General features: G+C 39.2%; 1 protein-coding gene across 3 annotated transcripts in view; it reads left to right on the plus strand.

Moving 5' to 3' along the window:
* LOC146615663 (interleukin-1 receptor-like 2) overlaps positions 1-25,764 on the plus strand; it is a 49,439-nt gene extending 23,675 nt beyond the window's left edge. For 2 of the 3 annotated variants that reach the window (XM_085374931.1, XM_085374932.1), the window contains exons 2-12: positions 14,468-14,545; positions 14,958-15,210; positions 15,728-15,920; positions 16,327-16,495; positions 18,160-18,222; positions 18,401-18,533; positions 18,680-18,834; positions 19,981-20,121; positions 21,138-21,305; positions 22,116-22,396; positions 24,738-25,764. In XM_085374931.1, coding sequence (XP_085231057.1) covers positions 14,470-14,545; positions 14,958-15,210; positions 15,728-15,920; positions 16,327-16,495; positions 18,160-18,222; positions 18,401-18,533; positions 18,680-18,834; positions 19,981-20,121; positions 21,138-21,305; positions 22,116-22,396; positions 24,738-25,025 — 1,920 coding nt within the window. In that variant the 5' untranslated portion in view covers positions 14,468-14,469 and the 3' untranslated portion in view covers positions 25,026-25,764. Of the gene's footprint in view, positions 1-12,763; positions 14,388-14,467; positions 14,546-14,957; positions 15,211-15,727; positions 15,921-16,326; positions 16,496-18,159; positions 18,223-18,400; positions 18,534-18,679; positions 18,835-19,980; positions 20,122-21,137; positions 21,306-22,115; positions 22,397-24,737 lie in introns of those variants that run through there. The other variant, XM_085374930.1, reaches the window with a different exon arrangement.
* The last annotated feature ends 416 nt before the right edge of the window (positions 25,765-26,180 follow it).

The raw sequence follows: 26,180 nt of genomic DNA on the forward strand, positions 1-26,180 counted from the left end.
TCATTGACAAATTTGCGTAACATTTGTTTCAGAGTCTGATTGAAGCGCTCTGTTAGGCCATCTGTCTGAGGGTGGTATGGCGTTGTCCTCAGGCTCTTAATCCCAAGGAGCTGGTACACCTGCTTCAACAAAGTGGACATAAAGTTAGTGCCACGGTCAGTAAGAATCTCACGAGGAAAACCAACCCTTGAGAAGAACTGTATGAGACAGAAGGCGACTGCTTTGGCTTTTATTGATCTCAAAGGAAAGACCTCTGGATACTTTGTAGCGTAATCTGTCACAACCAGCATGTAACGGTTGCCTGCCTTGCTCCTTTCTAGAGGACCAACAATGTCCATTCCTAGCCGTTCAAATGGAGTGCTGATAATTGGTAGAGACTGGAGAGGAGCTCTGGAGGGGATTTTAAGAGAAGACTTCTGGCACTGAGGGCAGCTTTTACAGAACAGTGTTACATCTGAGCGCACACCAGGCCAATAAAAATATTTTCTAATGCGGGCCATGGTTTTGTGCTTTCCCAAGTGGCCAGCCCATGGAATGGAGTGTCCTAAGGAGAGCACCACCTTCTGGACTGCTCTAGGAACCACCAACTGCAATGCTGAACCCTGCTGACGATACAGAATGCCATCTTTCAGCAGAAACTCCCCCTTGCTGTTCAATTCTTGCTCAGTCCCTTGGCTCCTCTCTGCAGCTTTCTGGAACAGAGATGTTAGAGATGGATCGTCATGTTGCATTTCAATAATATTAACAGGGATTTTGAAACCCAAAGGTAACTCAGGCTCTATGCTAGGAGCTTCTCGAACAGCAGTATGTAGAAACTTCTCTTTCCTTCTCTGTCCACGTGACTTACGAGACTTCCCGGGTGCAGTCTCTATGTCCGCATCATAGAAGGGCAAGGCACGGAGTGGGTGTAGGGACTCCTCTTTCTTCTCAGCTTGAGCTCTTGTTACTGCAACATTGCATGTATGACTAGGATTCAGCAAGTCAAACAACACAGGCAGATCTCGACCCAGCACTACTGGAAATGGCAGATTCTCTGCAACACCAATATTTAGAATATAAGTTTGTCCTTGTACCTTGATGTACAGATCTGCTGTTGGATATGATCTCTCATCTCCATGAATGCAGCGAACAGGGATTGTCTCCACATTAACTTTATTTGCGGGTACAAAGTCTCGGTGCACAAGAGTCTGAGTACTTCCTGAGTCAACAAGGGCCTTTAATGGTTTCCCATCAACCTCAACTAAGGTCATTTTGAAACCATTCTCAAACTCCACTTTAGGCTCCACACTTTGTCGGGGCACAAAACACATCTGCGTTATTTTTGTAGCATTCTTTGGGCACATAGGTTTTGTGTGGCCCTCCATCCCACACAAATAACAAATCACAGTCTTGGGTGGAGGTCTTGACGGCATATTGACAGACTGGCTCTTTGGAGGTTTACTCACCCCTGCTTTCTGGTAGTGAGGGACAGATTTTGAACCATCTCTCATTTTCCATGCTGTGTGGCTCCATGGCTGTCCTTTTCTCCGTGCTGCCACAAACACATCAGCTAGCTCTGCAGCCGCCGCTGCAGAGTTTGGATTGCGTTCTTTAATCCATATCTGTAACTCAGGAGACAGCATTCTCAAGTATTGTTCTAAAATTAATATTTCACTAACCTCATGCACCGTTTTTCCTTTTGGCTTCACCCACTTCTCATATAACTCTTTCAATCTTGCATATAGTTCTTTTGGATTCTCATCAGGTTTTACCTCCAGTGAACGGAATCTCAGTCTATATGTCTCAGGATTAATGTCATATTTTTGAAGGATAGCTGCTTTAACTTTGTCATAGTCTAGAGAGTCATCCATATCCATATGAACATACGCACCTCTTGCTTTGCCAGTGAGTAAAGGAATCAGATGAAAAACCCAGTCCATTTTTTGCCACCGGCAAACTACAGCCATGCGTTCAAATGTTGTTAAAAAATGTTCAATATCATCCTCCTCTGTCAATTTTTCCAGCCTGGGTTCATAAAAGCGAGACTGACCTGACTGAGGATGTATTTGCTCATTACTGGAGCCAGCACAGGGAGGATCCTCCTCTTCAAAGGACTCTACCTCTGGTTGTTCAGGTTCCTCCATTTGAGGCTCAGGGACCGGGGAGGTACGAGCTTGCACTTCTACCTGCAACAGCTGAAACTGATGTTGCAGTGCTCTAAAGCGCTGTTCCTGGCGGGTAAACTCCTCCCTTCTTCTTGCTTCCTGGGCCTCCTGCTGACCCATATGAGAACGAAGCATGGAAATCAGTTCTGACATTGTCGGCTCCTTACCTTGGCTCTCAGTACTATCCACCCCTCCAGAGGCTCCATTTTCCTCTCCTCCTTCTACTTGCTCTACAACTCCAACTGGCTGGTTTTGACAATCTCCTTTTGCTCCTCTGCCACTCCTTCCCATTCTGTGCATGGCTTGATGAGTGAAGAGGGGGAAAAAAGAGAAAAAAAAATCCTGTGCCTTCAACTGCTGATCCCACTCCTGACACCACTTGTGATGGACCGAGCAGTGAAGGAAACTTAGGCACAGGTTAAAGTCCAAAAAATGATTTTTTTATTTAACCCAAAAAACATAATTGGTTAACTCATGCAAAAAGAATCAAAATCTTGGGCCCATAAAAGAGGTCAAACTAACAAAACTCTACTCAAAGTTAACAACACAACTGATAACTCAAACAAACTGACCTAACTTAATGAGACAAAGGGGAAACTTAAATAGTGGCTGATCAGCCCACAAAAACAGGAAAAGGGGTAAAACACACAAAACCTAACTAAACCAAACATAATGAACTCCAATTCCCCCCCATGGTCCCGAGTTATGGCGTGAACCAATTTGTAGCCTTCCTTTAAAGCTCGCTCCGCCCCTTTTCCACCTCTTGGCTCCTTAATCAAGGGACTGGAACAGCTGCAACTAAGGTAACTCAGAAAACAAAAGATTAATCATACATAACAGTGTAAACTAAAATGTGCGCACTTATTTTAGAATGCAGCGTTATGTGGATATGTGAATGAATTCTAAACCAAAACCAGTTATTTATTGTTCTGTAAATAAATTCCTATATTTAAAGAAAGAAATGTGAATGCAATATTACTTATAAGCCTCTACACTAACATGGCGACATTACCACTGTGTGGCTGCAAGTGCAGCCATCACACTCTCCACCTCTTCTTTGTGAGAAAGTGTTTGGCTCAGTGAGCTCCTTTGACCAGGAGGGCCAGGTTCAAATCCTGCTCAGGGCAGCTTTTTTTTTTTTTTTTTGTTTCAACTTTTTCAGCTTTTTTCAGCAGACATCTTCAGCGTTAAGGCATCCACACTGCATTTTCGCAGGAAATGCAAATTTTTTCTAGTTCTAGTTGCTTCCGTACACTTTTTGGCACTTAACTACTTCCACAATTTTCAGCCGATTTTCACCGTTCAAATTTTAAACTATTCTGCTATTTCTGCTAATGTGCGCTATGACTTTTGGTATTTTTAACTATTATACTTTTTAAAATATTAAGCTTTTTTCCTTTAATTTGTCCCATTGAAATGAATGGGAAACTTCTGCAATTCTGCTAAAATTTGCTTGTTTTTGAAACTTAACTACTTCCTCATATTTTCACCTAGAACAACCATTCAAATTTTAAAATGTTCACAAATTATTGGGCTATTCAGGTATGATTCAGCTTTTTCAAATGTTTTACTGTTTTACTTTTATGCCTCTTAAAGTTTTGAGTTGCAAAATTGTGATTTTTCACAAAATACATGCGTTGTTATGGTTGCTATGCTCTTGGCTTCCAGTGTGACACTGAAGCTTTTGCAGTCTTCTCTTCATGTCCGAACAACTGTTTGCTACTTGCTCAATTTTCACTCAACTTCCACAAATTATATATCAAAACGTAGGTATTTTTGCTGGCTTTCAGAAAATGTCACTATCATTGTTGTGGGATTTATAGAATTTTTGCAAATCTCCTCAGACTAACACAATGTCAGAAAACTCTCCATATAAAGTGAATGGAGAGCTTGTTCAAAATCATCGCTGCATTTCTGTAATGAGAGGCATATTCGAATCGTCATATCTCCTTAACGAAGCAAAGTTAAGACATGAGGCTTGTCCCCGTATATCTTCAGACACTCCTGACGCTCACAATTCAAGAATTTCTTTCTCACCTATTACCGTTCTGAAATGAGTTGGACTTGTTTGAGGGTAGGAAATTTGTCCTTCGCTCAGATTTCTTCAGATTTCAAACTGTGGAAATGAACCACTTTTTTCTCTCGTCATAACTTTTTGTTGGATTTCCACAGAGACCTGAAAATTTCTCTGACTGTTCACCAAAGCCTGCTGTCTCTTACGGTGAAAGAATGATATCGATACTCCAAATAGATTTAGAGTTAGAAAGCGTTGTTTGAGGGCAAGTCAAGGCAGTTTTTGCTTCGCTCTGCTCAGTTATGGTACATTAGAAGTCTAATATCTTTAATAATTCATATTTTAATGATAAATTGTTAACACTGGAAGATTCCCCCATCTCTTCTGAACAAAACGGTGTAAGAATGACCGCTCTAGCCCCTACGGTTAGGAAATTATGGTCATTTGTTTGAGGGGAGTCCTCACTATGAGAAATAGGCTGCAATAATCCTGTGCCTCTCTGTCCTGCGTGTGTAAAAAGATGCACCTGTTTTGGCGGGAAAACGTAAACAGCCACTCTGATTGGTGGATTTAAATTCGGCAGCTCTCTCCCTCTGTGTCTGTCTGTGTGTGTGTGTGTGTGTGTGTGTGTGTGTGTGTGTGTGTGTTTAGTGGGAGAGAGAGGACCCTGCCCTTATTTGGCAGCATGTCATTGTAGGATTTAAATTGAATATAGTTAGACTGGTTGACTGGATTAGAGCCTGTGTTTGTGTGTCCCTCTGTGCATTTGTGTTTCAATATGCCTCCATATTTGTAATTTTGTAAGTTATTACTATTCTGCTAAATGATACTATTTCTGCTTTTCATAAGATTTGTGCCTAATATAGTATTTCTGCTAAATTATAGTATTTCTGCTTTTTATACTATTTGTGCCTAATATAGTATTTCTGCTTTTTATAGGATTTGTGCCTAATATAGTATTTCTGCTTTTTATAGGATTTGTACCTAATATAGTATTTCTGCTTTTTATAGGATTTGTGCTTAATATAGTATTTCTGCTAAATTATAGGATTTCTGCTTTTTATAGTATTTGTGCTAAAACATAGTATTTCTACTAAATGTAGTATTTATGCTTAATCATAGTATTTCTATATATTTCTGCCAGGTCCCCAGGCAGCCAATCCTCTGTGAGGACTGAGAAATTCAAATTTTCAAATCAGGGCCTGCACGGCTTCCCAGCCAATCATATATGTGTCCTGAGGCATTCAAATTTGCATATTGGGGCCTTCATGGCTTCTAAGCCAGCCAATCATATCTGAGGGCTGAGGAATTCAAATCCACAAATCAGGGCCTGCACAGCTTCCCAGCCAGCCAATCATGTATGTGGGCTCCAGGTATTCAAATTTGCATATTGGGGAATTCGTGGCTTCTAAGTCAACAAGTCATCCATGTCATATATCTCTAAAAAATTCATATTTTAATGATAAATTGTCAACACTTGAAGATTCCCCCATCTCTTCTGAACAAAACGGTGTAAGAATGACCGCTCTAGCCCCTATGGTTAGGAAATTATGGTCATTTGTTTGAGGGGAATCCTCACTATGTGAAATAAACTGAAAGAAGCAGGTCTATGTCTCTGTGCTGCGTGTGTAAAAAGATGCACCTGTTTTGGCGGGAAAACGTAAACAGCCTCTCTGATTGGTGGATTCAAATTCAGCAGCTCCCAGGCTGACCTAGAAACTTAGTCCTCTCTCCCTGTGTGTGTGTGTGTGTGTGTGTGTGTGTGTGTGTGTGTTTAGTGGGAGAGAGAGGACCCTGCCCTTATTTGGCAGCATGTCATTGTAGGATTTAAATTGAACATAGTTAGACTGGTTGACTGGATTAGAGCCTGTGTTTGTGTGTCCCTCTGTGCATTTGTGTTTCAATAAGTTATTACTATTCTGCTAAATCATAGTATTTCTGGTACTTTTCGGTACTTGTGCTAAATACAGTATTTCTGCTAAATCATACTATTTCTGCTTTTCAAAGGATTTATCCCTAATATAGTATTTCTGCTAAATTATAGTATTTCTGCTTTTTATAGGATTTGTGCCTAACATAGTATTTCTGCTAAATTATAGTATTTCTGCTTTTTATAGGATTTGTGCCTAACATAGTATTTCTGCTAAATTATAGTATTTCTGCTTTTTATACTATTTGTTCTAAATTATAGTATTTCTGCTTTTTATAGGATTTGTGCTTAATATAGTATTTCTGCTAAATTATAGTTTTTCTTCTTTTTATAGTATTTGTGCTAAAACATAGTATTTCTACTAAATGTAGTATTTATGCTTAATAATAGTATTTCTATATATTTCTGCCAGGTCCCCAGGCAGCCAATCCTCTGTGAGGACTGAGACATTCAAATTTTCAAATCAGGGCCTGCACAGTTTCCCAGCCAATCAAATAAGTGTCCTGAGGCATTCAAATTTGCATATTGGGGCCTTCGTGGCTTCTAAGCCAGCCAATCATATCTGAGGGCTGAGGAATTCAAATCCACAAATCAGGGCCTGCACGGCTTCCCAGCCAGCCAATCACATATGTGGTCTCAGGCATTCAAATTTGCATATTGGGGAATTCGTGGCTTCTAAGTCAACAAGTCATCCATGTCATATATCTCTAAAAATTCATATTTTAATATTAAATTGTCAACACTTGAAGATTCCCCCATCTCTTCTGAACAAAACGGTGTAAGAATGACCGTTCTAGCCCCTACGGTTAGGAAATTACGGTCATTTGTTTGAGGGGAGTCGTCACTATGAGAAATAGACTGCAAAAATCCTGTGTCTCTCTGTGCTGCTGCGTGTGTAAACAGATGCACCTGTTTTGGTGGGGAAAAGTGCACAGCCTCTCTGATTGGTGGATTCAAATTCACCAGCTCCCAGGCTGACCTAGAAACTTACTTCTCTCTCCCTGTGTGTGTGTGTGTGTGTGTGTGTGTGTGTGTGTGTGTGTGCGCGTGTGACAGAGAGAGAGAGAGAGAGAGAGAGAGAGAGAGAGAAAGGCTTTTAATGGGATGATCTCATTCTAAGATTTAAATTCAATATATTTAGACTGGTTGACTGAATTGGATCTTGTGTGTGGGTCTCTCTGTGCATGTGTGTTTCCTCATGTGTACATATTTGTGATTGTGTGGCTGTAATAAATTTTTTTGCAGATTTTTGTCATTTAACAAGTATATTTGAGGGACCCTCAGCATGTTCAGCATTTTTTCAGCTGTCCATTTTGCTTTTCCAATTTTTCTGTTTAACTTATTACTATTGTGCTAAATCATACTATTTCTGCTATTTTATAAGATTTGTGCTTAATATACTATTTCTGCTTTTATAGGATTTGTGCTTAATCTAGTATTTCTGCTAAATGTAGTATTTATGCTTAATCATACTATTTCTGCTTTTCATAGTATTTGTGCTTAATATAGTATTTCTGCTAAATTTAGTATTTCTGATTAATTATAGTTTTTCTACTAAATCATAGTACAGTATTTCTGCTTTTTATGGGATTTGTGCTAAAACAAAGTATTTCTACTAAATGTAGTATTTGTGCTTAATCATACCATTTCTGCTTTTTATAGGATTTGTGCTTAATATAGTATTTCTGCTAAATTATAGTATTTCTGCCAAATTATAATATTTGTGCTAAAACATAGTCTCAATTTAAAATTACAATATTCATAGTTCATCACAGTGTCTCTGGTAAATCACAATATTTCTGCACTGTTGTACTATTTTTCTAAATCATAGTGTTTCTGTAATGTTTAAGTACTACTATATTATATTTTTCTTTCTAAATATAGCATTTCTGCTATATAATTGTATTTCTGCTATGTTATAATATTTGTGCTAAACCAGAGTATTTGTGCTGTATCATAGTATTTCTGCCAAATTATAATATTTGTGCTAAAACATAGTCTTAATTTAAAATTACAATATTCATAGTTCATCACAGTGTCTCTGGTAAATCACAGTATTTCTGCTATGTTGTACTATTTTTCTAAATCATAGTGTTTCTGTAATGTTTAAGTATTTTTGGCTAAATATATTCTTTCTGTTATCTTATACTATTTCTCCTAAATTCTTGTATTTTTGAGAAGTTATGTTTCTGGTAAGTTACAATATTTCTGCTAAGTTCTGCTATGCTATTGTATTTCTGCCAAGTATTATGTTTCCTCTAAGATATTGCAGTTCTGCTAAGTTATTCCATTTTAGCAAAGTTCCTTTGCTTCTGCAAAGTTTTTACAATTTCTGCAACTTTTCAGCTTTTTCAGCTACTTTTTGCATACAGCTTCAGCTTTAAAGCATCCACACTGCATTTTCGCAGGAAATGCAAATTTTTCTAGTTATTATTGTTATTATTGAACTCTAATGACATTATTCAGAATAGTCATTTATCTTATAGTGGGTCTTGGTACAACTGCTTAGTATTGGTGTTTTAGCTCCTGTCCCTTTAAGTCATTTTTGCTCTGATTGGCTACCCCTTGCAAACAAAAGGTCTGAACAGCAAGCGAGTGGATACACTGTGATCAAAGGCAGATTTGTGTGCCTCACGCCGGATTCATGGTCCTGTGTTAAATTGACTGAACGAGAATAGATCGAATTGAAGAGAAAACTTCACTATATAGCCTTTTGGCAGTGACAATACAAAGTAATGGAGGTGCACGATACACAAAAGTATAAATACTGTCATTGGCATCTGTGAAGGCTACATCATATGGGAGGTCTGCTGTGAACTGTGCATGGTGAAGCTAGCATGTCACAAGTCTGTCATAGCTGTGTGGCCCTTTGTAGATGGAGTGTGATCTCTGAATAACAGTCAAATAGCTCCCAGCGAATATTAAACAGTTATGAGCTATTATAGATGATCCCTTTCTACCTGATCTTGAAGATCTTAAAGTAGACCAAAGACTGAAAAAGAGTTTATCTCTACTTTTGTTTTACTGAGAACTATATTTAATGTGAGCTTCCACAGTTATTACAGAGTATTTATGAGGGGGAAAAAGCAAAATAAAGAGCATAAGGTGTCCGCTTGAAGTTTATTATTGACTGTAGCTGTAATAGTGCATAAACTGTAGATCTTGCAACACTGCCAATGACAAAAATGATAGAGAATTTCTCTTCCAAAAACCCAAATAGTGTTCAAAATAGGCAGATCTTGGCTGGGAAACCTGCTTCTTTCCTGCCAGGAAGCAATATTTTGAGCTGCACTGATTAGCCATTGTCTGCAGTTAAGGATGTTTCCAGTAATGTGTGAAAGTGGTACCAAGATAAGGTGCTGAAAAGTGTAATATTACACAACTATAAATCTATTTGGAGTTAAGGTGGTACACCACCATTTCACAAAGAGTGCATGTGTGGCTCTGAGTCATTCAAAAGTACAGTAAGAAAGAAAAAGTTAAGCGTCATCTGACTTTTGGTAAACATGAGCTCAGTCTGAATCCACTGCGCAGCCAACCTCTGGGATCCCTGACCTGCCCGCTGGTTTACACCTCCGGTGACTCACTCGTTTCTGTCTTCTTCAGCCTCATGTCTGCAGCGTGACCTGATGAACCAGTTCACTTCTTCCCACGCTCGCCCCTCTCTGCCTGAACTTGTCTAAATAGCTCAACTATGCACTGGAAGCAGACACAGATATTGGGTCTAAAATGAATTAAAATTCAGCTCTCCTTTTATACCTTGAAAATATTTTTTGTTTAAATCTAAAGACCACTTAGCCAACTTTATTTTAAGCCGTGCTTATTTTCCATTATTTGTTTTGCTTTTATGAACAAAAACTGAGTGAATATAAGCTTTAGATAGATGGAGCCTGCTTTTGCATGCCTGTTTCTCACAGTCAAAATGTTGTGAACCTTTTCTTCTTAGAAACGAGATTTCTTCAGAAGAGCTTCTGCTCAAAACAAACAACAACCACTTGAAAAGTGCACGTGTAATCGAGATCCTGTGTGGTTTGCATGCAGTGTAAAAAAACACAAGCCAACAATAAAAGCACTAATATTAGCCAAGTCTCGATACCAACCAATATTGCCTTTGACGGTTGGCCTGTGAACCCAGGATAACACTTATTGAAGGCACTGGCTTGTTTTTATCTGTGGTGTCACACTGCATACTGGTTACATTTTTCCCAGAAAGATGTGAAACATTTTGATGAAACAAAACTAAACAAACACCACTCAGTGTTAAGACACGTTCACAGCGTTCACTGGAGCCCTCTTTAACCACAAGCAATCTCCCATTCATTATAGTTTTCCCATCAGCAGTAGCTCTTCCTGTATCGTGATACACAGGTGAGAATTTTGAGGTTTCGATCATTTCCTTTCCTTCTTCCCACAGCAGCTGCACACATTTCGTTGCTACTGTGTTCTTCTAAAAGCCTTTGCTTGCCTTGGTGCAGATTGTCAAAACTTACCATACCGATTTGTGATATTATGTACCAATTTATTTCTTTTTACTTAAAATTGCAAACGACTCAAGATGTGCTGATAGATTCATTATCGGACCATCGCGAAACATCGGGTAGACAATGCAATGAAATCATGGTCATATACACTAAAAACAGTTTCTGCCCCAAAGCTGTTAAAGCATTATAAACGTTTTTAAATTACTACTGATGGGAGGGGGGGACAATATCATGAAAGCCGGGACTGGCACACACATTTGTTTAATATCTGTCATTTTTTTAAATTTATATTTCCTTTTATTTTTTTCTATATTTTATCACCTTTTCAACACAGGAAAGCACTGCACTTGTTTTGTGTGAAGTTTCCACACTATCTGCAGCTACAGACTCTGCGGGTGTGAAGTCACACAATGTTAGAAAAAAAATCTGTCATTAAATCTCATCTGAACGTGACCTCATACAGAGTATTACAGCTGCTGTTTCAACCAGTTCAAGCATGTATGCTAAACTACTATTCATACAGAGTTTCAGAAGATGGGTGGATGAAGTCGGTGGGGGTGAGGGGAATTTATGAAACAATTGAGATTTTATTTTAACTGCTTGTGTGCTGTTAATGACAGGTTTCTGTACCATATTTAGGAAAGCAATGTTTTGTTTTGTTTTTTCCTCTGGCGCTTTCCAACCACATCCATGCAAATAATTCAATAGGAAGTTAAAACCAGCAGTAACAGTCATTTTGGATCAAACATGAATGGATCTGTTAAGATGTTAATCACTCAGTAAATCAGCATGTTTGATTCAGATCCATGTAGAAAATGTACCGAGTAAGTCACTCCTTACTCAGTACACTCATGTCTGCCTTCTGCTTTAGTCGTGTACTTTAATTGTAACTGAACCTGATGACTGGACTCATGACTGGACTGATTGTGTAATACCAGTACTAGTTCAGTGAAAGGCTGGTAATATGTAATTCTAAGTTAAATGCCATTTTCTCTGGTCTTCTATTGGTTTTAATAATTGCCCAGACATATGCGTAAACCACACTGAACTGATGAGAAAACCATGCACATTTATGCAAACTCATGAACTGATGTCAGCCAGAAGAAACAAGGTGCTCAGGTGTGAAAAAACCCAGATGTTGCTTCTAACGGCACTTAAAGCTGGTACTGAATTCCTGGGAAGATTTTAAATTTTATTGCTTCTTTATTAGAAAATGTCATATGCTGGGCTTCAACTCAGATTCTCTGGAACTTTCAGTCACAGGAGCTGATTCAGGGAACTAAAAGGTCCCTTCAATCCACTGTTTTTACACATGGGAACTAAGTTACGGTTACTTTCACACAAAAGCTGGTGAAGCAAGACCATCCCTCTGGCTTGTTGGGAGGTGTGGGCGTGTTTATTTCTGCTTGAAAAAGTAACTGCTGGGACCGTAACATTTTACTTCTCTGATTCACTGCCGTGGTTGTAACAAGCACTGCACCTTCTTTACATTCGCCCTCGCTCTCACTCGACCACACCCTGCCCTTCTGTCTGTGTCCCTGTCGCCTCCAGAATGTTTTCATAGAGGTGGCCATACAGGGGTGACACACCATAAAACCAGAATTTCCAGTTTTAATATGCTGTCGGCAAATATAGTTTACTTGAAAAAGTATGACAAAGAGCAAAATGAATGTTCTGCCTGGTTAATTGTCGATATCAGCTGATATCACTAAGAATAGGTACATATCAAAACCAAATAAGATTTTAAAATCCATAATAATCTGTTTTGATTGATTGATTGATTGATTGATTGATTGGAAGTCTCAACCATTGTTTTAATGATTCTCAGCAGAGCCGAGCAGAAGCATCGGCTCTCCCAGAATGGAGTTATCCTTTAACCCTGGAGAAACCATGGGGTCAAATTTGACCCCATGGTTTCCCTAGTAAGCCAATGGGGTCGGCTCTGGCCCCATTGGTTCTCCAGGGTTAAGAGCAAACTTGGTCAGGAAAGACAAATAAATATTACAATCATATAAGAATTAGAATCATAAATATTAGATCAGGCAAGAGTGTGAACTGTTGCCTGTCTCTATGTTATGTTATGCCCTGAGATGCACCAGTGATCTGTCCAGGGATTTGCACCAGCTTGTCTGCAACCTTATTACATTATTACCAACATAGGGCAGTCTTGCCCGGAGGCACTAAGGCAGGGCAGCAAATTTTGGGGGTTGCCCAGCGACCCCCTTGGTGGCACCCCTGCCCTGTACAGGCCCACATTTTGCACCTTTTGAAGACAAACTCTGGTTTATCTGCTTGTAAACACAGTCCCTGCTTACATGTTGTTTAAAACTAGATCAAATGTTCAGTGCCAAACACAACGGGCTAAACAGCCGCAATCTGTCGAGGTTACCAGGTTACCTCACTATGTGTAAACAACCACATTAAAACTACGGACGCATGCAGTTAAATCAAATCGGTCTCAGCGCGCACTTTTTTACTACAAGCCACATTCACATTCATATTCGTACAACACTTTAACAGTCATAATCACACTCGCACTCATCACGGTGGATGCGATAGGAGCAATTGTGGGTTTCAGTAAACCAATGACCATATTAAAGTGGGATTTGTTATTTGTTATTTTATTTAGTTCAAATTGTGGTGCTTTTATTTTGAAGGTCAAGCTTGCCTGCGTAAACAATCATTACGCTGCATGTGTGTGTAAGTGGGCGTCGGCTACCGATGTGCCAAAAAGTGATCGTCTGCCAAAAACTGATTTTTGGCATTTGCCAAAAAGTAATTACAAGTATTTAAACTGCCATGAATAAACTTTTGGCCTTTAAACAGCGAAGCATATCAAATGTATCCCTCAATAATATAAAATAAGTCATCTTGAGCCACAAAACAACATTGGTATCACAAGCTAGAAGCCGCAGTCAGTTTTTGACAAAGTGACTAAGAGGATAGCAGAAATTGCAACTATATAACAATAGTTCCATAAAGATATTTTTAGTGGCCAAAAGGGGACTGGATTGGTTTTAATGTTGGTACAATAACGCAGAGTCATAAAGATACTTAAAAAACAGGTCATTTTAAAATTTTATATATAACCCCGTAAACCCTGTTCACTAAAATCTACTTACCAATATAAGTAAAGACATTACACATCAAAACAAACAAACAAAAAAACACACACACGGCAACACTGGAAATCAGTTTTTGGCAAACGATCACTTTTGTGCTCGTTAAAAAGTTTGGGCAACCAAACTGTTCTAGAAGTGGATAATTGTAAAGAAACCTCGGAAGAATGGCGACTATCTTTGTTTATCTTAGTAAACTTTATTTTATGTGTTTTTGGCGAACTAATGGAGGCTTGGGTTGTGCATTTACTTAGTCCCACTTGACACTTTACTGTCTGGGGGTATGATTTGCATAGCAACAAATCTGATGTCGTCCGACACTCATACAAATTCACCAGTTTTAATTCAGTTCCTCCTGAGGGGTTAATACATTCCATGCAAAAATGTAGAGGCTGGCCAAGGGAGCAACACTTAACACTGGACTGTTATCAGGAATTCTGGGTCTGCTTCCAGTCATAAAGCATTACGCAGCATTTTGGCTTACACACGCAGCTCCTCAAATACCAGAGCGCTAGTCATTCACGATCAAGAGAAGGAGCTAGATGGCGTGAGAAAGGAGAAGTGAGCAGGAGAGAGAAAATATCAGGCAGTGTACAGTTAGCTCTTTCAGTTTCTCTGGTTTTTGCTGGATTTTAAAGGCTCTTGGGCTTTTCACATTCTCTGGATGTAATTTAAAGACGCAGGAAGACCTGGCACTAGGTCAGCTGATTTCCATTTCAGGTTTTTGCTGTGACTCTTAGCATGTTCACTTCTAAATGTTCTGTATCTTTGTTTTTCAGCCATGGGTTCAAGTTCAACACTGGCAAGCCTTGTGTTTTTCCTTGGTTTGTGTGGAATCTGTAGCGGATTTGAACAGGGTGAGCTGAGTAACACTGCTTCACACACACACACACACACACACACACACACACACACACACACACACACACACTGAACACATTAACAAATTTTTAAATGTTTCTGTAAATTTATCATATGTCATGTTTTTGCCAAGCTGCAGTTTGAGCCACTAGCATGATCTGAAGTATTTTATTGCCCTCTTGTGGCCAGGGATAGAATTACAACAACACTGATTTTTAACTCTGCTTGGGAAAGTTCAAGTAAAAATACATGGAGCAGGAAATATGTCACATCTCAGTTCAGTTCAGTTCAATTCAATTAATTTCAAACAAATAACAACATTATATTTGACTTTGAAATGTTTGATTTCTCAGCAATAAAAGGTTAAATAACTATTTTCTCTATTCCACACTTACATGTATGTTGCAGAGAACTGTACTGACTACAAACTCCAGTTTGAGAGGGTTTTCTCTGTTCCTGGAGATGTGGCTATGCTGAGAAGCACACTGGTGTCCTCAGACGTCTTTGATTTCAAAACTGTCCCGTACAACATCACGTGGTACAACTCGGTGTCAGGCCAAGAAATCAGCAGTCAGACTGGTCACATCCTGGTGCACGAGGAGACTCTGTGGATTCTCAATGTAACCATGAATGACAGTGGGGATTATGTGACCATACTGAGGTAGGAAGCACTAGTAGAAGTAGAAATATTAGAAATGAGTAGAACACAGTATTAATTTACACCTTACACAACTCATCGAACTGCCTCCATGATCTATCAGTAATCACAGTGAACACAGAGTGGTTTATGGCTTTTACTGTATTGGAAATTATAATAGGAGAATGACGAAACCGCCCAGATCTCAGTACTTTCAAACACTTTTATTCCGATTGCCGTTCACACACGGGCTGCAGCTTTGCAGCTTGCAGCCACACACTCCAACAACAACAACCGGATTCCGCTCAGGTGCGTCCGCCTCCCGTGCAGCGGCACTGCTACAATATTATCTATCCCCAACACAGAATTAGATTTAGATTTTCAAAATCTAAGATCAAGATCCCTTACAATTCCAACAAATTTAATATTAATATTGTTTGATTTTTGACTGTGAAGAAGGTCAAACAATGACCCTCACTGCCAGGGCGAGTGTGCCCAATTATCTATTCATTTATAATATTTCTGCTTAATTTCCCAACAGGACTCCTTCCCACTGCTACAGGCAGGCCAGCCGACTGGTGGTGGATGAAAGACCTACAGGAGAATGTGGAAGGCCGAGGAAAGCTTATCAGCCACTTACAAAAGGAGTCACTGACAATCTGAGCTGCCCTCTGAAGAACGAAATGAATAAGCTGAACAGCTACAACATCTCTTCCTCCATCAAGTGGTACAGAGTGAGTTCTCCAGAATTGTTGTTGAGTGCTGCATGAAACCTAATGGTTTTAATGGAGAGACTGCACAGTAGCTGCAGCCTCAACTATTTACTACCACTATTCCAACTTCTATCAATACCAGGAATGTATTGAAACTCTGGGGAGATACGAGTGTTTAAAAATTGCAATTTGACTGACAGCAGATCCCAGTCTCGGTGTGTTTGTGTGCGTGCCCTTTAATTTTGTGGAAGGGAAACAAACAGTTTAATAATATTAAAAATCATGGAACTCTTTAAATGTCTATCTGAACAGATTAGGAGCATCAAAACTATCCCAGTGGCTGTAAACTGTTCTCCAATTTAAATAGTTAACATTTTTCTTCATGCATTGTTAATTTGAAAAAAGACTTATGCGTTTCTCCCTCTAGGGTTGTGACCCCATAGAGGACGGAACAGGCAGCTATGAGTACTGGGGCACCAGACTGAAAATTACCAGTGTGGACCTTCAACACAAAGGCACCTATACCTGTACTCTGACATTCACCCTGGGTGGCATCAAAGGATCTGTGTCAGAGACTATTAGCGCAGAGGTCAAAGGTGAGATTGTAGATTAAGAGAAACACTGAAATGAAGTGAGGGGGCTATGAAGTGGATGAAGTGTGGAAGGGCAGTTGGTCCAGATGACATACTTTTGTATGCTAGGAGAGGAACTTTGGCTCTGAATGACGTAGTCAGGAATGGTGAAGAAGTATGTGAGGGAGGCCATGTATGAGGACAACGAGACAGTGGTGCGGGGCGCATTCGAAGTGATAGAAGGTGTTTAAGGTGGGGGTGGGACCAGGGATTGACCATGCTGTTTGCGATAGTGATGGACAGGCTGAAGATGAGGTCAGACAGGATTATGATGATGTGAATTATGATGTTTGCAGACCTGTAGTGAGAGCAGGGAGCAGGTGGAAGACAACCTAGAGCAATGGAAGTATTGACTGGAGGGAAGATAATGATAATGGCGGTTTGGAGATGGTGGCAATGATAAAGAGACAGGAGGCCGAGCTGGGGGATTTGAAGATCTATATAGGTTTATACTGGGTGTGACAAAAATGATTAAGATTAGCATTGAACATATCAGAGAGGCTGCTAATGTTAACAGTTTGGAGATAAATGTAAAGAGGAAAGGCTGGGATGGTTTGGACGCATGCAGAGGAGGGAAAGGGGCTATGTTAGACATATAATGCTGAGGATGAGCATCCAGGCAGGAGGAAAAGAGGTAGAACACAGAGAAGATTCATGGATGTAGTGAAGGAGGGCATGTGGAGGGTGGGTGTGATAGAAAGGGGCAATAGGGATAGGGCGAGATAGAGGCAGATGATCTGCTGTGGCGCCCCATGAAGGGAGCAGCTGAAAAAAGAGGAAGAAGACAACAGAGTGATTTTTTTTGTCCATATGTAAAGATGAATTATAAAATAACAGTGATGATACAATAAGTAACTGTATAGATGTGCACAATGCTCTTCAGTCATAAAGCTGGTATTTCCGAGCACTCAACTTGGTTTTCATTTACTTGGGTTTGACTGTGTCATAATTATCCCCCGCTAAGCCTCATGTAGCTTATAGGTTAGCACCTAGATACCTCAAATTATGATTCACAGATTCACTTAGTGAAAATTGTTATGTTATATCTTGAACAAGCATGTGGCACAAGACGGGGAAATACAAAACAAAAACTGTGTTTGCCTTGGGCTACACAAGATAAAGACCTCGTCAGGAGCCCCCACACAGCTGAGAAGGGCAGCTGTGTCTTTGTTCTGTTATTCAAGCAAGGTTTATGTTTGACTGCTAACTGACCGTGATATCCACTTCAGTTAGTCAGGCATATACAGTAACGCCCTCAAACACAAACAAAACAGAACAGAACAGCTCCCAAACACTTGCAAGCGAGCTGAGGTATCGTGACTTCTATACTGAGCGCAGTTGAAAGGACAGAATCACGGTTGCCCAACACATCCCAGCCCAAAGGCCTCAAAGACTATCTTGACACTACTGTACGTTGACAAAAATCCGGTGAAAAAAGCATAATCGCTTCATTTTAACAATAAAAATAATAACAGAAAAAGAAACATCAGTTGTGTTAGTAATAATGGTTTCTTAGGTTTGCTTACTGTAAAACTGTGAAAGAGAAATATGATTCAATTTCCATTATATCTTTGTGATTATTCAACCTCTACTGTAAGCTACACAGTATTTGATGTTCTCTGTTTCAGGGGATTACTCTTTGGTTCCACAAGTGCATGAACCCTCCAATGATGTAATCAAAGCACAGAGCGGTAAGTCCTCTAAGATCTTCTGAGAAATGTGGTGTTCTGTTGATTTCATATTTATGTATCTCAGGCTTCATTTAGGCCAACATATTGGGTTGAAAGTCACAGACTTCTGCAGGGAGAGTAAATGCTAAATATACAGTTTCATGTTTATACTGAGTCACTGTTTTGCGCATGTTTTCAGGGTACAACTTCAGTAAAAGGTGCCTGGTGTTTGTGCCGGGTGTTGGGAAGCCTATCGTTGATATTTATTGGTTGGACAAAGATGGATTCTTTGAGACTAACACCTCTCACCGTGTACACATGTTAGAACAGCGGTCAGTACCTTTTTACTCTAAATCTATTTAATTGATCTGCTTTATCAGTGAACCAATGTTCAGAGTTGATGTCTTTTGAGACTCCTGCCTTAACAGGCATTTTGTCACATCACCTTTTAACTGTTTCATCTGATTGTCCTCGACAGTTTGCTGCCCCAAAATGGCTCCAGTAAAGGTGCGTGGTTAGAGACCTGGCTGATATTTTCTGAGCTAAGGGAGGAGGACTTCTACGTCAACTACACCTGCCGTGCGTACAGTGACAGGGGCTTTCCTGAAAGATATTTCAGTCTGCAACCAGAAGGTAAAAACAGAGTCTCCCCTAAACATGATATTTTAGTTTGTCTCTAACCTTGAGCAATCAAAGCTTTACATTTGAGAATACCACTCACAATTACTTAATCAAGTAATCTTTTCATTTAAGTGATTATCTTATACATGAATAAGAATTAGTTAATTACAATACAGAAAATGTTGCCTTCAATGTAAATGTTTTGCCTCTTGATAGGTGTTAAACCACCAGCTAAACCAAACACATTAGCAAACTTTCTACTTAATGAACACAGTTCATAATAGCAATGCAGTCAAATTGCTGTTAGGGTCCCACAGCTGAATAAATAGCTGAATGAACTGTTCATATACAGTAATTGTTATGACTTGGACCTGTTAATAACTTAGTATGAAACCTGCACCGCTTTAGTCAAACGCACAGCAAAATGAAAATCTGAAAATCTTTTGAGGTCAATCAAATAACAAGCTTTGATAAGTATTTTCACAATTTTACATATTTTAATAAGTCATCATGGTAATGTACCTCACTAAGAAATCACCTGTATAACAGTAAAAACCCAGGATTTGGCGAGGCCTCAAAGAGCAAACGAGGCTCATGTAAGAAACATTTAGTATCATGATAACAGAGCCATGTTCAAGGTAAATAAAGTCTTACTATGACTTTATTTACACTCTGTTGTCTTCTTTAGCTATGCTAAATGCTATGGCATTTAGCATAGCATCTAATATTCAGACAAACAAACAAAATAACAAAGGAGTCTATATCTAAAGTATTATTTCTAGAGGATTAGAAATTGTTACAAACATGCATGAATTGTAGTTCTCGGAGGCATTATTAGAACTATGACCAGCAGAGGGAGCTGTTCAGCCTGCTCAATCTACTCAATATACATAATTAAACCAGAGGCAAAATTTCATGCTTTCAAAGATGCTGGTGAAAATATGAACATTACAAGAGGAAGTAGCTGAAAAACAGTTACATTTTTACACTGCTATGTTATGCTGTTTTTATACCAGTTAAATCTCATATAAATGTTAATTTGACTGAAAAGTAATTTTTTAGACATTTGAAGCCATAATGAATTTGGAGCCAGTGCATCAGCAGCAAATATATAATCTAAAATTTTATGTCTGGTATGTTTGCTGTTCATCTCCACAGATCCAAGTGGCATAGCTATTGGATCTGTGCTTGGTGGTATGATGGTTCTGTTTATCATCACCGTCACCCTATACTACCTTTTTAAGATTGAAATAGTGCTGTGGTTCAGGAGAGCATTTCCAGTCTTTTACAAAAATAAAGGTAAGTTCTCAGCAGCTTTGTAGTTATTAATGTGCAATTGATTTACGTATTATAAACAGAAAACAATAGCAACAATAATGTCATCTAACAGTACAGTACTTAACAATGGAAATACCCCAAGCAATGTTTTCAGCTTGCACCTTTACTTCACACACAGTACCCACATATTCACGACAACCTACAGAGTCATAAACTCTGCATGTGTCAGCAGCGAGAACAAACAAAGGAAACAAGCTAACCACAGGACTGCTTACTCTGCTTCTCATCAAATGTCATTTGCTGATTATGAAAGAAAGGGATAGCAAACACTGGACTGCTTTTGCTAAAAGTCGATGATTCTTAAGACTTCAGAAAGCATCCACGGCTGAATCAGTAAGAAAAGTACTGTTTGAAAACCCGAACAAGAAGGAAAACAGCGTTACCCACACAGTTTGACATATGTGAAATCGTATATGCAGATAGCGAAACACAGAAGTAGCACGTAGTTTGATGTGGTAACACCTCAAAAAGAAAGTGCAATTGCAGTAGCTACGTTGAACATTAGCTTTAACGTAGCTACTGTTTGCTGTCATCATCAATTAGCATATTGGTAACTTTATTTATTTATTTGTTACACTGTTGCTTGAACAAATTGTTTCATGCTGAATTTATTCAGTGAATTTAAATGTTTTTACACATGTTTGACATAATGTCTCCAATTTGCTTCCAGTCTAAGAAACAATGCAGGATAGCTGCACATGCTCGGTGAACTCCAGGCATATCTGCCGGTTTCCCGATGGCTTGGTGTCTTGGGGTCATTTTGCAATAAATTACATGCAATGTACCTGTCCCTGCCTGCTTGGTAGCACACTGTCTGACAATATAAATCTAACTTCTTGTTGCAAAGCATGAACACAGCAATAATTAGAATAACTGAGTTTATAGATGACAGCTCTAAATATTTAATTGAAAGATCAAATTTTGAGGGTTTTAGTCGAAACTATGCATGTCATAAACTTTTCCTTTTCTTGTGTTAGACTTGGATGGGAAGCTTTACGATGCCTATGTGGCATACCCACAGCCCTGTGACCTCGGATTCAGCAAGGATGTGGAAACATTTGCCCTTCAAACACTGCCTCATGTGTTGGAAAGGGCCTGTGACTACAAACTCTTCATAGCAGGCCGTGACTGCCTGCCTGGGCAAGGTAATTTACCCACAGCAAACAGTACGGAGACATGTGGCCCAGAGCCATTTTTTAAACCACAGAGCCTAACTTGCACTGTTTGAAGAAGGACTGGCATTTAGTATTATAAAAAATAATAATAACAACAATTTCATGCTTTTCTTTAAATTAATTTGTGATTTTTTTTATCCCACCCATTATTGGCAGATCACTTCAAGATCTTAAATATTATTAGGCTGTTTTACACGTAGCAAGCTTAAAATCTTGAAAGACTATCCAAAAAGCTTCTGTTTGCATTTCGTTTAGCTGGTCATGGTGTATTTTTAAGTAAATACCATGGGCTGTAGGTGGTAAAAGCTAGCCTCTTTTTGTCTTCACTTTCTTCCTTTACGAAACTGCATGAGATAGAGTATATATGAGAAAGGATTTATATAAGTTGTTTTGTGGTGATCTTGTCTTGCCTTTTCAGGGCGGTCAACAATAAATGCTAGCTAGAAATGCACAAACACAGACGAATTCCCCAGTGTTGTACACATCAGCTTGTTTCATTTTCAAATATTTTGCCTGTTGCTGTGACTTCCTAAGTAGAAAATATGTGGCAAAGCCAAATTATTTATTTTTTGTTCATGCAGTTAAAAAGTAGCATTGCATTAGCTTGTGAAGAAAGGCAATTTGGCTGTCTGCTGCGATGGTTGCATTTACTTCTTTTCAGTTTAAAAAGGAATAAACTTCTAAATATAACTGTTAGAGCTGCATATAGCTAAGTTTAAGTTCCCTTATTTAGCTCCTATTTTCTAACCGTGTGTTTTCATTATTTGTTCCCTCCTGCAGCTATGGTGGACTCTGTTGAAGAAAACATACAAGCCAGCCGCCGTGTCCTCCTTCTCTACACTGCTTCCTCTTTTACCACCAAAAGACATACAAGCAGCACCAGCAGTAATAATAACAACATTTCTAAGAGCGGTGAATGCGATGATGAAAGTCAAAGAAATGCCAGTGACAGCTTTAGCATTACAAGCTCTGATGTTGGTAATAAAGTCTGTAAAGACACAAGGCAGCAGCTGGAGTGTGTGGCAGCAATGCACCGAGTGCTGATCGAGGGCTCCCTCAAGGTGAGGAAATAGACACTCTTCAGAGGCACGTCTCTGAAAAAACTGCCAGACATCAGACTAATGTCAAACAGAGGCAATTGCATATCTCGCTATTAAACATGAACTCCTACACGATCAGGAGCTGAGCAAAAATTGGCACACAGGTACATATTAGGTCCATTCTTATGTACACTACCGGTAAAAAGTTTTTGAACACACCAACTTTTCCAGTTTTTTATTGAAAATGATGCTGTTTAATGTTTCATGCACTCTGAAATAAAAGCATAGTAAAAAATAAGCAATAAAAAAAAAAAAAAAGCATGGAATCAATTTATAGACCAAAACTTTTGACTCATCAAAGTTGCCACCTTTGGTAGATGATAGCTGAACACACCCGTGGCGTTCTTTCTACAATAAAAATCAAATATTCTTCACAAAGTTCTTCCCATATCTGTTGCAGTTCAGTTCACTTGTAGGTTGCTTTGCTTTCACTCTTGTGTCCAGTTCATCCCAAACCAGCTCAATGGGGTTTAAGTCTGGAGACTGTGCTGTCTGCTCCATGTTTTCAAACTTATCATTTCGTTCTTTTTCCCCAAGGCAGTTCTGGCATAGCTTGGACTTGTGTTTTGGGTCATTATCTTCCTGTAGGATAAACCCCTGCCCTACTACGTGCATACCAGAGGGTATTGCATAGCACTCCACAATGGTGTGGTAATCATTTTGGTTAAGAGGGCCTCTCACTCTGTACAAGTCACCGACCATGAATTTGGCAAAACAGCCCCAGACCTTCACACTTGCCCCTCCATGTTTCACAGTTGATACCACACACTTTGGAATCATCCTTTCGCCAATTCGATGTTCGTGAAGATTTCAAATTTTGATTCACCAGTCCATAATGCCTTCTTCCAGTCTTCAGTAGTCCAATGGTGGTGTTTCATGGCCCAGGCAAGCCTCTTTGTCTTATTCTGACGTCATAGCAAAGGCTTTCTTGCTGCAACTCATCCAGTCAACCCTGAAGCTCAAACTCTTCAATTGAAATTACTTACTATGGCCACTATTGAGCTGTGCTTGAAGCTGTTGTCCTGTGAGCCACCTATCACACAAGATGTTAGCTCTCAGAAACTTGTCCTCTGATTCATTTGCGGCGTTTCATCTGCCAGACCTCTTCCTGTCAGCATTTGCCCCAGTTTCTGAGTGCGTTTTGATGGTGAAGGAAACTTTATTCACTGAAACCTTTCTTTGTAATTTCTCAGTAGGAAAGACCTACATTTTTAAGTGTTATGCTGGTCTGTCTCTCTTCCATTGTTAATTGCCTTTTTTTCTCGCCATTTTTGTAGCAACACACCACTATCTGCAGTACAATACTGTTCACAGATGCTCACGAGGGTTTGGTACCACAGTGTGTTCCAACATTGCTTTTATGCAGACAGAGGGGGTTGTAAGTAATCCAGAAAAACTGGAACACCTGTAGGAATTAGTTGCACTAGCTTGATCAGTTGCACTAGCTTCAGCTTGATCAAGCTTGATTAATCTCAATTGCTGCAAAACAGCTTTAAATTGTTAAAATATATTGTGTCCCCTGAAAAAGGCGACACGATTTTTGTATAATTCTGATATGCACATTATATTTCAGTTTTGGTTAACCTTACCTTTTTTTTAAGCCTGACAGTTCAGCCCTTCCCTTGCACCAGTTCAAGCTATTCATTGGACCTCAATGTAATGAATTGCAATAAATACTTGGAAAAACTGGGGTGTTCTAAAACTTTTGACCCGTAGTGTATGACAGACATTATGAGGTCTTTGTGTTCCCTAAAACCACAAGGAATGGGCTAAAATGACAACAACACATAATTATTCATGTAAAAACATGAATTTTGTATAAGTCTGTATTTCATACAGATAGATAGATAAGTATAAGGGAAAAATATTACAACATCATAATATTTTGTGATGTGTGAGCTAGATGCAGATGCCCAAATCAAATTCATATGGCTCCGATCTTGATCAGATTTTTTTAGTATGGATTTCCATTCTCACCTATATCAAGCTAACTGATCAGCTAAAGAGGCAGCTGAGAAATTTATTTCTGTGCTAAATTTTGTGATGTCAAACATGAGTGTAACAGGAGGACTGATGGGCATTTCATAAGTACTGACTGTACTTCTATCCCAAAATCAAAAAATATTAAATAATAATGATAAATGTAAGAAGTGAATGCAGAATTACTGATTAATGTGAAGTTCAGAGCCCAGAGTTTATTTCCTGTATCTGATTCTAACTACAACTTTAAACAGAAAGATACCCTTTTGCCTAATGTGTATTAAATCATTCCACCGAGTCTAATCTAAGCTCTGCTTTGCAGGTGGTTCTGGTTGAGCTGGAGGAGATCACGCCTGCTCAACTGGCTCTATTTCCAGAGTCAGTGCGTCATCTGAGGAAGAAGCAGGGTGCCGTGTGTTGGTGGAAGAACCAGAGGACGAGGGAAAGGTGGAAGACGTGCATGAGTGGAGCTGATGCAGAAAAAACTGGAACAGACTCACAGCTGTCAACATCCCTCTCCCCTTCCTCTAGGTTTTGGAAGGAACTGAGGTATCACATGCCTGTCCGGGGCAAGAGGGTAGTGTATTCTGAAACAATCGCCTTTCTGTAATTCTGATGGCGATCTGTGTTTGTCAGATATTGAACCAGAGAGTACCTGGTTTCTAATGTAAATGTGGCAGTTGCATTTACTCACTCACAGGTAGATCGTGGGCACTGTTATCAGAAGCAGTGACACCAAGACCCTGAGTCAAGTTTACAGCACAGGCAACTCCAAATGTTCTCTCAGCAGAGATGTCACCTTTACCTTCTGTGGAACTTTTCAAGTAACACATTGCAATGAGTATAAAAAAAGTGTAAGAAATGTGGAAAGTATTGGCTAAAGATGACAGCTGGTCATGGACAGATCAGTGCAGTGTCTGAATTGTCCACAGTTTGTATGTGAACTGCTGACAATCAGTAACAGAAGGGGCCTGAAAAATAATGCAGATGAAAATAGCTTGAATGGTCGTACAGTTATTTTATTACCACAATCCTCAACATCCCAGCTGACACTGGGCGATAGGCATATCAGGAAATGTACATATGTATGATTAAACTTGTAAATATGTAGAAAAAATATAGAAATTAACATGTAAAAACTGTAAAGAGGAACAACCAGAAAAGTATACATTCATGATGATTTTTTAAATTTATGTATATTATTTGTAAAAACAACATCATGAAATGAGGCTGCATAAAAATCTAGGTTAAAATGTATGCGCTAACATTTTTAATCAATGATTTTTTTTTTACTTATGATTCTGGGAAATTGTAAATACTCTGTTTTCTATTTGAATTTTGTTTTAAAGTGTGACTATTTTGCAAATAAAAAGATTATTTTCAGTTTTTACTCTTTTCCATTCCTCCTCAAGAAACATACACCACAAAGACACTGGGTCTAGTATTATAGCGTGTTTTTTTTTTGTCAATTTACTTCACATTTCTGCTACACTGATTTTACTTAAATATAAAATTCCTCCCCAATCTTAAATCTTTGCTTAAACCATGTAACATGTTTGCCACAAGCAATGAGGGAGCGTGCAATTGGCATGCTGACAGCAGGAATGTCAACCAGATCTGTCGCCCGTGCATTGAATGTTCATTTCTCAACCATAAGCCGTCTCCACAGGCGTTTCAGAGAATATGGCAGCACATCCAACCGGCCTCACAACCGCAGACCTCGTGTAACCACACCAGCCCAGGACCTCCACATCCAGCAGGTTCA

Source organism: Diplotaxodon limnothrissa, linkage group LG16, assembly GCF_057381915.1.
Source record: "Diplotaxodon limnothrissa isolate DT_005_m linkage group LG16, D_limnothrissa_male_GT1.1, whole genome shotgun sequence".
Taxonomy (NCBI): Eukaryota; Metazoa; Chordata; class Actinopteri; order Cichliformes; family Cichlidae; genus Diplotaxodon; species Diplotaxodon limnothrissa.